Consider the following 14975-nt stretch of genomic DNA (forward strand, 5'->3'; position numbering starts at 1 on the left):
AGTTGCAGAGGAAGTGGAATTTATTTTATGTTAAAGGAACATACACACACACGTTCACACACAAGAAAATGGAGGTCTTTCAAGTGTTCTTTTAAAAACTATGTTTAGTTCTTTGTTGGTCTTTTGGTGCATCTAATTATTAGGATGTCAGTGCCCATTTTGAAGTACAATACATTTCCCTGATAGGAGGAGCCTCCATAAGACCTGCACAGGGTTATGAATTATCTCATAATTTAACCATTGTTGGTCATTTACTCTTTGTTTTTAATGATTCTGTGAGTGTTTAATACTTGTTTTCTTTTATTATAATCATCTTTGTCCTTTTTAGAAATAGATTATTATAAGTGTTTGTTTTCAGTGACTATAAAATGAGCAATTGGACTTGATCTCCATTATCTCTTTTAGTTGTTAAATACTAGGATTCTTTTCTTTTTATTACTTAGAACAATGAAGGCTTTTAAAATTTTATTTATACTTTGTATTTTATTTTGATTTTAATTGAGTAACTTTTATAAAATTTAGTACTTTGCATAATCACTCCAAAAACTTTGTGATTACTCTGATTATGTTGCTACTTTAATATAAGCACGATGCTGCTAATTAATACCAATAGAATACATATTTAGCTTGGAGTGAATTGAACCTTGGTTTTTGCATACAAGCTGTTGCACCTCTTGTGTATCATATTTATACAGTTATTTTCTTTCATTAAATATAGGAGCCATACTTTTGTTCCAGTTACATTTAGCCTCACTTCCATCTGTCTATCTTATCCTGTCATCTAACATATTTGCTGATTTATCCAGCTTTGAGTCATTTATAGATTGGATAAATACAAATTCTATGTCTCCAAGTCACTAATAAATGTTTAGAATCAATCAGGAATTGAGTGCTAAACAATGCATTTAAAAACAAAAACATTTCCTTCCAGGTTTTTCCTTTTGTTACTCATGTTTTTAGTTGTGTTAGCATATATTTTCTCGCTTTCCTTCCAGAATCTTGTTTATCATTTCATATTTCACCCAGCTCCATATTTTATCCCATAATTAATTAATTACCCTATACTTCTTTTAGATTTTTTTTTGATTATCATGTTGAGTCTAGATAACATTCATGCAACTTTTCCATGATAAGTCAAGTGGTTTTGTGAAAGAAGAAATTGAAATTGTATTATTAACACAGCTCTCCTAGTAATGAGTGCCACTCATTACTAGGCTCTCACAATCATCCTTTTATCTTCTTTTAAGACCCTGCCCATTCTTAAGAAAGCTTATGTATCAATAGGGATTTACCTTATGCCCACCTCTGGTTTTCAACTTCCTCTTTTCTTTGCATATGTTCTCAAAGACTAACAACTAATTTGATCAGTGATGTTATTTATCCTGGGATATATTTTGTAGACTAAGAGTACATAGAGTAGCTGTGTGCTTTCTTTAAATTCCCCCTCTTCTGTGCTTCCACTTAATGTGTTTTTCCCCCCTTAAGATTTTCAAATGAAGAGTTAAAGAAAATTAAATAACAAAGACAATTAAAATAGATACTCATTATTTTATCTCATTCCAAATAGTGGAATTGCTCTTGCTTGTCATTTTGTAGCAAACAAGTAAAAAGCACAACTTTTTTCTTGTCCTCCACATGTTTGTCAGTGGGACATATGAATGAAATAGTAGTTAAAGAAGCAAATGGTAGAAGAGAGACGTGATAGACAATGAAAAAACTGATACAACCTGATATATAATTTGTTGGTAATTGGTAATTCAAATAGTATACTTTTTGAAAAGTGGCTTATTTTCAAACTGGTTGCTTTTCCCTGGACATCCTTTTCTTACACTGGGGAAATTGAACATGATTGGTAATCATGTGCTTATCAAAGCTGAGGGTTGCAGAGTGTTGGAAAACTAAATCTTTAGAAGGAATTAATTGATAAATTACTGAAAAGATCAAGGATAGGACAAAAGATCAAGGATAGGACCAATCTTAGTCATTGAATGACCCAGAGACTCAAATGATATCACAGGCACATGCCTCGCTCCTTTGGTGTGGGTGTGTATGTGTGTCCGTCCGTCCGTTCGTCCATCCGTCTGTCCCTTTCCTACATGCTCTGTTCTCTACTGGATCCATTTCCAGAGACTTTCCCCTGTGGAACAAAATGCCTACAATTACACCTCATGTTTTTCTCAGATTTACCTTCAGTAAGAAGAAATGTGTCTCTGCCTTGAAGTCACTCGACTTTTTGGTATTATGTTCAGGCCAATACATTTTGGGTATGAAGACTTAAGGATGTCTATCAAATAACCACTCTCTCTAGTTTTTGAAATTAGGTTATTATAATAATTGATGTGTGTGTGTGTAGGAAGGAACACTTTTTGCCTAGGAGATGAGTAAAATTGGTAATAATTGGGTGAGAATAAGTGGGAGGAAGCACACAACAAAAGAAAATGTCTTAGAGAATCCATTACTATCAAATTCTTGCAAATTTAACCCAAGGCATCCAAACTTTCCTCAACCAGCCATCTTCAGGTCATTGGAATGAACCCAAGTTTTTATTAATTCTTCAATCCAGTAGTTCTCACAGTGTGCTCCCTAGATGGATAGCATTAATATTGCCTGGAAACTTGATTGAAAAGCAAATTATGGAGCTCCTACTTAATCCTACTGAATTTAAAACTCTGGAGGTGGGGCCCAGCAATTTGTGTTCTAACCGGTCCTCCAGGTGACTTTGGTACATGCTGAAGTATGTGGACCACATATCATGATTTTAAAGCATCCTCATAATAGTTGAATAGCTAAAGATTAATTTCATTTGGAAGTATGTTTTTGAGTTCCTTATCATCATCTTATTAAATATTTTGGAAAGGAACAGGTGGATTGCTTGAAGATGGAGAAAATTTGAATCAGTAAACCATAGCTTGGCCTTAAATGCCAAACACCCAGGAGTGATTGAACTGCATTTTCCTCTTGTAGATTCAGATAGTATCACGGAACCTATTTAAAAAGCTAAATGTAGTAGCAAAATGCACAAGGGATTTGATGTAGGTGACTTCAGAATAAGAACGAACCTGGGGAGAAGTGGTTATAATTTGTATAGAGGGACTTGAAGATCAGGAAGACAAAGGACTGTTTCAGAAGAAGTATTTTCAAAGGTAGAATTAACCAGACTTAGTAACTGAACCTGGAGAGGATGGAATCAAGTATAAGATTTCAAACCTAGGTGATTAGGGTGATGGTGATTGTGGAAAGGAGCTTATTAGGGAATATAATGAATCCAATCTTTGACTTGTTCACTTTGAGGTGATTGTTTAAAGGACATATATGGAAAAAGAAGAATCTTTAGATAGGTCTTTAGGTAAGTTAGAATCTAAGAGGAGATAGAACTGTGGTGAAGAAATTGAAGCACTGCATTCTTTTGTTTCTCTGACTTTCATTTTCTGCCATGGTCTGGCACAGTTCTGGGTTCTGAGAATATAGTGGCGAACAAACCCTACCCTCAACTAATATTGTAGGTGGAGGTAGACAAAATAATAACATATAAGCAAATGAACAGGATTATTTCAGATAAAACAGAAAAGACTAAGTAGAGAATTCTTTAGGAAGTCAAAAGAAGACTTGAACGGTATGGTGGTACATGACTATAATCCTAGCAGCTCAGGAGGCTGAAGCAGGAGGATCATGGGTTCAAAGCCAGCCTCAGCAATTTTGTAAGACTGTAAGCAACCTAGTGAGACCCTTGAGAGAGAGAGAGAGAGAGAGAGAGAGAGAGAGACACCTGAGGTGGTGACCTGTGCCATTAAATCATGTGGAAGATAGTTTTATTTTGGAAAGTCAGAAGATGGTAGAGTAGCAGAGTGGCCAAGGAGAACTGCAAAACTGTATTAAAAGGTTCATTTTGGTTTTTTTGACCTTTCAGAGGCTGTTCCATGTGAAAGATTTAGAGATATGGCTCCATGTATGAAAAGGAAAGTAGAATTAAAAATAGTTGGCACTCAGATATTTCAGCCATTTGTTGTGCAGAAAACTCAATTTCATAGGGCCTTAACCCTTCTTAGGAGAGTACAGAGTAGTAACACCTCCCAGGTTTAAATTGTGATGATCAAATGAGAGAATGAATCTTATTTTATCAACCATAGTGCTTGGAACTAAGTATTTCAGTAATAGCTGTTGGTAACAGTAACACTGAAAAAGGAAATTTGGTTATGGGAAAAGCAGTTTAATTTAATAATGATGAGATCGATGTCTTTTGATATATGATTTTATTTAGAAGTCATACTTGGATCTTTTATCATGCATGAAAATTTTAAAGGTATGAAACCAAAGTACACAAATATTTTATAAGCAAACAATGTACCATGATTAGCTACCTAATGGCATTTAGAAAGTGTGCTTATGTGCATTACACTGTAGGATGGATCTTACTGAATTTTACATATTTTATTGTAGATGTGTACATCTCATGATTGATGTGAAGAAATGAGTCATGGACCAAAGGTCAAGATACTTCTCTGGGAAATGTTGCTGCTGATGCTGCTTTACAAAGTCACACAATGAAGTGTTTGGTTTAAGAAGGATTTTCATATTTAAAAGATTTTCATCTTGGAAATATATCAAGTGAAAATTAGATTTTTTTGGGAAACATTTTCCTCCTAATAAATTATACTTGTAATGGGCGACATGGCAAACAACTCAGTTGCATATAGTGGTGTGAAAAACTCTTTGAAAGAAGCTAATCATGATGGAGACTTTGGAATTACGCTCGCAGAGCTGCGGGCTCTCATGGAGCTCAGGTCCACAGACGCATTACGAAAAATACAGGAAAGTTATGGAGATGTCTATGGAATTTGCGCCAAGTTGAAAACGTCTCCTAATGAAGGTGAGTTTTATTTTGTTTTTAGTCCTTTGTGCAGAGAGTGCTATATATTTGACTCATAAAAACATGTTTATATTGGTTTATATTTTCTTGGCTATTATGTGACCATGCCATAATTGTAGTAATGTTAAAAATAGGTTAGTTACCTGATTGGTACAGTTAAAGTTAAATTTAGACCAAGAAATAATGTTATAGAATAATTACACGTTTCAGACTAGTGGGATGAAATAGTTTATCCCGCTGTATGTATTATTGCTGCCTGTTTACAATAACAAGATTGTCTTTCCATTCGAGCTGTAGAGGATGGAAGCAAGCTTGGTAGCCCCCAGGGGATTCAGTGGAAATAAACCCTGCTCACTGTTCTTCATTTTGCCAGGTGGTTTAAAATAGTTGCCTTTGCCAGTAGCTGACCAAGTCCTTTTCAACTTACAGGGCATAATCTAGACTTTAATTTTTAGTTCAGGAGGTCCTAGAGCAAAGCTTGTAGTTTAGATGGCTCATAGTTTTTCACTTAGCAGACATTTCTTTGATTAAAAGTAATTTTCAAACTTTGGACTGAGTTGAATTTTCCCTCATTCAAAGAAGCTTTTGGTTTCATAATTCTTGATTTGTCCGAAGTTTCCTTTTGAAATCAAGAAGGGAAAATTTATTGTAACTTTATTGCATTATGGTCTTTGAAATGATTTGAAAAGATGATCTTTGATACATTGATCATGTTGAACATAAACTTTACATTAGGAAATTTTAAGAAGACATTTAAACATTGCAAAGGTGAGAGTAGAGGGAACATATGAGGATGAATGTTTGGTAATTATAATTTATTTTAGTAAAGATGGGGAATTATTACTATAATATATTAAGTTAGTATATTTTCCAAAGTCACTTCTAGAGAAATATGCAAAAGTGCTTTTCTTAACATATTTTCTGAAACATACCACATTGCTGCTCATGATAATATTTAACTTAATAACAAAAAGTAATTTTCCAAGATTAGAATTTTAAATCACACCAAATATCCTTTGAACATTTATGTAATTTTCTACTATATGGATAAATAGTTCCTTTGATTTCTCTGAAGTAGTATAACTTAGAAAAACTTAGTGTCAGTATTCACTCATGTCCTAAAAAGCCTTCTTCAGATACTTGGTGTATCCTCTTTTTCTATAAGACCTGTTAAATTTAAGCTAAGCCTGAATTGATGAATGCTTCATGATCACCAGATTAATAGGTGATGTTAACATTAAAGAGTCCTCAGTATGACAACAGTTTGTTCATAAAAGCCTTGTTGAGCTCCAGTTTCAGTTCTATACTTAACTGTCTTCCCCTCTCTGCTCTTAATCAAATTTCTTGTTTTCTGATACTGAATACCTTCCTTTATGCCCTCTCATTTTTATAAACGTGATTTCTTCTTGGTTTGCAGTACAGTTTCTTCTGTGCTCTTATTTTGGGTAGAATTCCTTACACTGATTATGGTTTAACTAGTGAAGTTAATTGAAACTTTGCTTCTAGTATAGTGGTTTATATTTTAGGAAGCAGTGATTACATACCATTTTGACAACATGGTAGAAGCAATGGATAAGCTCTAGAACTTTTGACATTAAGAATTTTTTGTGAATTGTTGGTAGTCTGTGCATTAAATAAAATATGCATTATTTTTTCCTCTTCTTTGTTTAGAAATCTTTTGCTCTTGTACTTCCTGGTATTATGAATTTAATATTTTCTAAAATTTGTACAACCTATTGTTTTTAATATTTATATATAAATGCTTAATTATTTTGCAATGTTCTTTTAAAGACTGTAAAGCAAAACATAAGCATCAGATTAGTATTTGCAGTTACTGAAAGTATAAATAAAAATGGCAACAGCTTTCATAGGAATATTATTTCCAAAGGAATTTTCATGATTTTAGTCTAGTAGGAATATGTCACTCAGAAGGCTATTGAATATTTTGTCACCGAAACATGATCAGAAATGAGCACCTACCAGAAGTTTGTCTGCACAAAGTGATCTAGACAGCAAGCATTCTTTTGTTAGAATAATCTGTTTATATTCTAGGAAATATAGATTTTGATTAGTAAGGCTGAAGTCGTTTGCCTGTGCCTTTAGTTCTTTCATTTATTAATTCATTCATTGGTCCTTTCATCAGACCTAGGATGTTGATTATCATATATTTTATATACCCTCTTTAAAAAAGTAAAAGTATTGGCTGTTACTGTGAGACAATTATAAGTATATAATTAAATCACATTTCAATTTCAGATATTTTAATAAAATGTAAGAATATGTAACTTAGAATTGCCGAAATGTGGGTTGAGAGTATAGCTCAGAGGTACAGTACTTGCCTAGCATGTGTCATGTTGTAAGTTTAATCCCCAGTACCACCCCCCATCAAAAAAAATTACTGAAATATAGTATTATCAGGTACCTGGTAAGTGTGTAAAGCCTGGAGGAACAACCCAGGAAATTTCTTAAGAACAATAACAACTATAATTATGGATAGCACTGATGATAGGTAATACTTTTTGTATCAGGTTGGTTATTAACATTTACAAGTATTAATTCGTTTTATCTGTCTAATACCTTTACCCTATTTTCAAACCAAAGAACACAAAAAAAAAAATACCTTACAAGTCTCACCCTGGTTATAGTCATATTTTTTAATACAATGGCCATGCTTTTAACCACTGTATTTGGTTTTTAAAGTTTAGCTCACATAGCTTGTGAACAAATTTAGATACTATAAAAGAGGCACATGTGTTCTCATCTAATAAGTTTTTATGGAAAAACAGAAATTTTTTGGAATTACATGGTTAAAAAAATGGATTATGGTTCTGTGCGTTAGTCAGCATTCTATTCCCTGTGACAAAATACTGAAATAATCAACTTTAAAAGGAGGGAAGGTTTATTTTGACAATTTTGGAAGCTTTGGTCTATGGTTGGTTGGCCTATTGCTTCCAGCCTATGGTGAGGCAGTACATCTTTGGCAGGAATACAGGGCAAAGGAAACTGTCTGGTGGTAGATGGAAAGCAGAGAGAGAGAAAGAGAGAGGAGAAGCCAGAGTCCCATTATTCCTTTCAAGGGCATGCACTTTAGGACCTAACTTCCTTCCACAAGGTCCCACAGCCTAAAGATTCCACCATTCTTAAATAGAGCCACAAGATGGGAGCACACCTTCAACACATGGGTCTTAGGAGACATTCAAGATCCAAACAACAGCATTCTCTGTGGCAATCTAGTCTTTAAAAGCATGCCCCCATCTTATCAGTCAATTACATATTTATGCTTCCTTTTTGTCACACCATTACTTGTTCTCTAATAGAGTAGTTCTTGAACTTGTTCTAAGAAGACTGCATGGGTACTGACCAAAAGGAATTATTTTGAACCAGATGTGAGTTTTTTACATTTAAAACTTCTTAGCAGTTCTGATAACCATCATTAAAGGAACTAGAACTGTAAAATTAGCTGGAATTGAGATTTGTTAACTTTGTATTTTTAGCTCTTTCTTTTTGAGCGAGCATCTGTTTCATAGTCTTCAGAATATAAGAATGTACTTTTATATCAAAATAACCTGCTTGGATTAACATTAAACAGAGACATGAGATGGGAGGGAAAGGGAGAGAAAAGGGAAATTGCATGGAAATGAAGGGAGACCCTCATTGCTATACAAAATTACATATAAGAGGTTGTGAGGGGAATGGGAAAATAAACAAGGAGAGAAATGAATTACAGTAGATGGGGTAGAGAGAGAAGATGTGAGGGAAGGGGAGGGGGGATAGTAGGGGATAGGAAAAATAGTAGAATACAACAATTACTAATAGGGCATTATGTAAAATTGTGGATGTGTAACTGATTGTGATTCTGCAATCTGCATTTGGGGTAAAAATTGGGAGTTCATAACCCACCTCAATCTAATGTTTGAAATATGATATGTCAAGAGCTTTGTAATGTTGTGAACAACCAATAAAAAAAATAAAAAATAAAAAAAAATAACCTGCTTGGAACATCCTAACTGCATAAAGTTAACTTAACAATTATTGGTTTTGTATCTTGGTTGTTTTGCTACAATTGACTTTTTTATTCATATTCTAAATCATACTTCTTGATTCTTTTTTACAAAAGCTTTTGGTATCTTTTTTATTTTAATATATTCCTATGTTGTCTATATTATATTTTATATTGAATAGTAGGTAGTCTTTTCTCTGGTAATAGAATTTCAGGAGTGCAGGCCTCTATACCTAGTTCCTTATTTTTCAGTAGTATTACATTGAGCAAAACATAAAAATAAATACATAAAAATTAAAGGTGGTACCAGTTGGTATTCTGTAAGAGGCATGGCTTTATGGACTTATAAAGGGCGAGAAGTTAAGTACGATCTTAAGATTTTTGGTGGTTGCTACAATTAGGTAGAAGAGGAAAAAAACAAAGCAAATAAGAAAGGAGACAGATAAACTAAAGAGGTGTGGTAGGAAGCAAAGTAGGGTCAACAACATTTCTCCCTGATTGCCCAAAGTTTCCGTGATGTTTGAGATGACAGTTTATATTTGCACTTGCCAAAGTAAAGCAAGTTTTAATGGTGTCCTTTGACCATATCTTCATGGTATAATAGAATAAAACTAACAAACATGGAAGTATATTTTAGCTCTTTAAGAAAATCAGCCCTTTACTCATGGTAAATCATTATTAGCTTATAAGCTACTATAAGAATTCTCTTATGCCCCCATGTATATGCTTGGTTAGCACAGGCATTGAGCAAGTATTTTCATGACCATGTGTGTGTCAGCCATCTATGTTTTTATATTTGTATAGAGTCATCCTTGAAATTTTTATATTGATGATCATGCATGACCTTGTCCTAGAAATTTAGTGCTACTATATAATGGATAATTATATGTTTATTTAATACTTGCTCAGGTCGCCTCTAGTTTTCATTGCTATGGATGTTATGAAGATATTTTGTAAGCCTGCTTCTAACTCTATAGCATATAAATTGTTTTTAAAAGTCATAGTTGAAAATATTGAAGTAGCACGGCCTTTTGTATGTTGTTGTTGTTGTTTAAGCTTATTTTTACTTTTCAGGTCACAGTAGACATACTTCCTATTAAATAATTCTTTTGTCTTCCCAGTGTCATACATTCAGTTTTCTTTCTTCCTGTCTGGCCAATCTCATCTAGCCAATCTCCTTTGCTTTACTTTAAACATTGATTATCCTGAGGTTTTCATCAGTCTTTACATCCTCCTCTTCATCTGTGCACTCTTGTGGTGATGACATCCATGCCTGTCACTACACAAGCCATCTGGGTGCTGGTGATTCCCACTTGAGCAGCTCATCCAGGATCGCCCTCAAGCTTTGGTCCTGAAAACCTGATTCCTAACTCCTAGCTTTCTCTTAACCCAAGGGTGTCTACTTGTGCATGTCCATGCTACTCCATTTGAGGTCACCATTCTCTCTTGTGCTAATTCAGGTAACATCGTGATTGGTGCTTCTTCCCATCTTCTTTTACACTATCACTTTTCTGCTTAAAGCCAGCAGTAGTTTTGCTTTTCCTTCTGATTGAAGTTTAGACTTAGTTAGGCTTACAAATCTTGGGATCTAATCCCTAGTTACTTTTCTAATCTCATCTCCTTTTCCTAACTCCGCACCTCAGTGTTTAGGACATAGCTTCAGTTATCTTAAATACTATTATGTCATGTGTGCTTTTGCTACTGGACTGCTGATTTCTCCACCTAAAATACTTTACCTCCACCTAAAACACTACCGTCTATGAAGAATAAAATACTTTATTCTTTAATAAAGATATAGTCCTTAATGTGACTATTTCCTAAGGATTCTTAAGAGCTCAAGTTTGATATCTTGGCATTCTGTTATCTACTCCAGCCTCATAAATTTGTATCTCAGCCCTCTGTATGTGTGCCTTCTATATCTTCACCATTCCCATCATAATACTTAATACATGGGGTTGTGTTTAACTGGGTGCTTATCAGTCTTCCCTACCAAACTCTTAAGTTCCTGGAGGGGGAAGTACCAGGGAAGGCATCCTTCAGTCTCACTTCTCTTTGGATGTTAGTGCCTTTCACAGTTCCAGGCACATAGTAGGCTGTTGGAATTGGATATGTAAATTTGACTTTAGAGAAGGGATCACCTTCTCTTTTGACATTGAAAATGTACATAAACACACATTTTCACGTCCTTTCTTAATCTGTATGTTTTGATCTGGCCCTCACAGAAGTCCGGTTGGCTGCTATCTCCACCCAAGATCACATACATAGATACATACTTGTACACACATACATATACACATAAGGCACAACTTCAAGTACAGAATTTGATAGAACTGTAGTTTGTGCTGTGTGGTAGCCATGATTTTTATTTAAACCCATCTTGACAACATTCCAGTAAATTGCCCTATTTCCGTTTCCTAAATTAGTGTAAGCAATTAAAGAAGCCACATTTACTTGTAAAACATCATGGTTTTGATATAATTTGCATTTTATTCCGTAAAAATGTCATTTTCTGTTCAACTATAAAGAAAGTACTGTTGAGCCACTATGTACTCATAGAATGAATGTAAGCTATTTTTCTCTACAGACGATCTAAAAAAGCATGTAATTCTGATGCTGCTTTTGATGAGTTGTGGTTATATATTCTCTTTGTAAAGTTAACTGGACCATTAGGAGATCAATCCCATGCATGACCTTGACCTCATTGCCACTCCACTGAAGGCAACTGAGCCCATAGAAAAAGGCAGAAGATATTTCATTATTTTTACTCATCAATTACTCCTAAATGTATTAGACTGTATTTGCTTTTGCTTTTGTGCTGCTGTGAATGCTTTGCTTTGGAGTCTTCCTATGATTGACTCCTTGACTCAAGTGAAATGCTAGCTCCTCAGAAAGGCTAGTGCAGTCCACTAAAAGAGGTCTAGTGGCCCTTTTATTGTCTCCATTTTACATGTTTGCATCTCTAATTATTTTGATTGTATATCTTTTTTTTTCTCCTTTCCATGTAATATGTATTTACTGAATGTGGAATTTGTCTTGTTCACCCTGTTTCCTCAGTAATAGAACAGTCTCTAAAAGTAGTAAATTTTCAGTAGATATCTGTTGGGTGGCAGACTATTGTTATAAAATGCTTAACTTTATTATTTAGATTAGTAAACTTACTATTAGAAAGTAATTTCCCTCAAAATAGAGTTGACATCCATTCCATTCAATAAATTTTTAACATGTCTTCCCCCTTAATAACAGTTACTATCTAATTTATGACATATCTTTGGTACTTCAAAACAGTTGCAAGTTACACCAACAAATATTAATACTCTCCTCACCACCAAGGGGGTCAAGTGGCTTAAACAAGATTTCCATAAGTAAACTGTCCTTGGGTCTTCTAAATCAGATAGTTTTATTGGTGTAGAGTCCAATGTATGTGCTGCTGCTAGTTTAGAAGATTCACAATAATTCTTAAAACAAGCTGCTTGGGCTGGGGATATAGCTCATTTGGTAGAGTGCTTGCCTCACATGCACAAAGGCCCTGGGTTCAATCCCCAGCACCAAAAAAAAAAAAAAAAAAAAAATCCCCAAGTCCCGTAAGCTATCTTTAGCTCTATAACTATTCTTTTCAACATTAACCTAAAATCTTGGCTTCTGTTATAAACAGTAAAAGTTAAGATTTGACTATTTTTTTTGTTATATTGGTGATATTTAAAATAATGTTATATATTCCGTTAATGGTAAAGTCTATTATAGTGTGAGTTAAAGTAATATGATTAATACCTTCAAACACATTTCTTGGGGGTAGGAGAGTGGAGAGCGATCCAGGGAGGGTTAGTAGCCCTTTTTGTTTCATTTTCTTAGGGCACTAAAACATGAAAGAAGGCAAAGCTACCCATTATTCCTACTATGTGATACTATCCTTATTACTATAGTCCTTCACTGCCTTTCCTTTCATTGACTCCATCTCTGTTCTCAGGTCTGTGGAAAGTTTTGGTTAATGATTTCTGTCATCAGAAATGTAAAATGCTTTTCAAACTGCTCAGTATAGACCACATTGCAGTTGCCAGTGAGAACATTCTCTGGAATCTTTTTTTTGGTATCTTCAAGAAAGTAAATGATTACATTTACTTTCCCAAAGTACATATTACAAAGTAAGCAATTTGGAAAGTGAAAACTGTTGAATCCATTTGTCATTTATTCCAACAGTCTCTTCAACTCTGCCTGCCTCAGCATTGAGATTAGTAGTTAAAAGAGTTAAAAACAACACGAGTCTTTCAGTAATCTACTGTTCTCCTGTCTTCCTTCTTTGATGTTTTTCCTAGAATAGACTCATAAAAAAAACAAGTTGAAGTTAGGACTAATATGGTAAATTAAAAGTAGTGTTATTCTTGTATCTCTGACCCTTTCCTTGGCATTCTTAAATAGCCTAAGGGAAAATTTGATTGGTCTCTGCTGTCTGTGTTGTTATGCTCCAGAACGTGTATGTGTGTGGACTTTGCATTAGATAATTGGATATATCTGGGTTTGGCAGGATCAACAGGGTTAAATTAGAGGGGTGTGCTTGATGGGATGAAGGAAAGACAAAAGTGTTGTCCAGTTAGCTCTCAGTTTCCTCCATTGCTAATTCTGCATTCCAAGAAATAAAAACCATGTCCCACTGTGTGCCTTTTCTCTTAGAGTGACAATAGATAGTCAGTCAATAGCACTACCTATTTCTTAAAAGAAAGGTCATTCTAAGTTTCCCAGTATTGTGACTTGGAAATTGTTTATCAGTCAGTATGACAGACATTTTAGTAGAAAAGCTTTTAGAGGTTGTGATAAGTTAACTTTCCATCAGTTGTCAGTAAGTGAGGAGGGAATACTACAGACTCCTCACTGATTAGGTATCCAAGGTTCAATAACTAAATCAAATTGGCAGATATCTCTCTGCATGTAAACTTCCCTCATTTCCAGAGAGAAAGCATCTTAAGTAAACGTCAGGGAAAAGTTTATCCCAACATAAAAACCATCAAACTATAATCAAGTCTGGTCTGTATTAGTCTACAAGATGGCTTAAGATAGTATAATAAAAAGTAAGCAATTTGGAAAGTAAAAATTGTTGAATCCACTCATTGTCGTCCTAAAATGTTTCTTTAAAGCAGTACACATGTTTTTCAATAATTTAAGTTTTGTATACTTTGGTCTAAAGCACAATAAACATTTTTATAGCATCTTATGAATTATAATTTAAACTGTAATGAATTAATGTTTAGAATAAAATAGGTATTTTCACATGTAAGTAGTAAAAGTGTTCATTGAAATTTGTTTCCTTTTATTAGGCTTAAGTGGAAACCCTGCAGATTTAGAAAGAAGAGAAGCAGTGTTTGGAAAGAACTTTATACCTCCTAAAAAGCCAAAAACCTTTCTTCAATTAGTATGGGAAGCATTACAAGATGTCACTTTAATTATATTAGAAATCGCAGCCATAGTATCTTTGGGCCTTTCTTTTTATCAACCTCCAGAAGGAGATAATGCACGTAAGTAAATGTGGGTAGGGGATATGTGTGAGTCCAGTTTACTTCCATTCATTTACTTAATATATAACCGTAGCCAGCCAACATTTATTAACTGTGTTATGTGCTAAGCCCTGTTCTGAATACTTTAAAAATGGGTTATATTATTTCAGATAATTTTTACAATAACCCCAAAAGTTAGTGTCACCTGCATTTTACAGCAAGGCACAGAGGTTATTACATGTGAACATTTCACATGTATGACATTGTACTATCAGGGTTTTTAAGATCTTTAGGACATTATTCTATTATGAAATAATTCCAGTTTTTTATTTTTGAATATTTTGAAACTATTGTTATGAAAGCAAAATTCTATTCCCAAATCCCATTACTTTTCAAGTTCTTAAAAATATTTTGTTATATCCGTGTTAATGTATGTTGTTACATACATACCTTGTTTGCCATTATATAAATGTTTATTTTACAGATTGAACTTTCCTTATCTGAAATGCTTGGAACTGGAAATTTTGAATTTCAGACTTTTTTTGGATTTTAGAATATTCATAGATACATATTAGATACCTTGGGTAGGAGATCCAAGACTAAACAAATTTATTTGCATTTCATA

General features: G+C 34.1%; 1 protein-coding gene across 6 annotated transcripts in view; it reads left to right on the forward strand.

Moving 5' to 3' along the window:
• Atp2b1 (ATPase plasma membrane Ca2+ transporting 1) overlaps positions 1–14975 on the forward strand; it is a 105849-nt gene that overhangs the window by 42380 nt on the left and 48494 nt on the right. For all 6 annotated transcript variants that reach the window (XM_021725794.3, XM_078053032.1, XM_013358226.4 and 3 more), the window contains exons 2-3: positions 4438–4867; positions 14174–14371. In XM_021725794.3, coding sequence (XP_021581469.1) covers positions 4660–4867; positions 14174–14371 — 406 coding nt within the window. In that variant the 5' untranslated portion in view covers positions 4438–4659. The remainder of the gene's footprint in view (positions 1–4437; positions 4868–14173; positions 14372–14975) is intronic.

This window comes from Ictidomys tridecemlineatus, chromosome 6 (assembly GCF_052094955.1).
Source record: "Ictidomys tridecemlineatus isolate mIctTri1 chromosome 6, mIctTri1.hap1, whole genome shotgun sequence".
Classification (NCBI taxonomy): Eukaryota; Metazoa; Chordata; class Mammalia; order Rodentia; family Sciuridae; genus Ictidomys; species Ictidomys tridecemlineatus.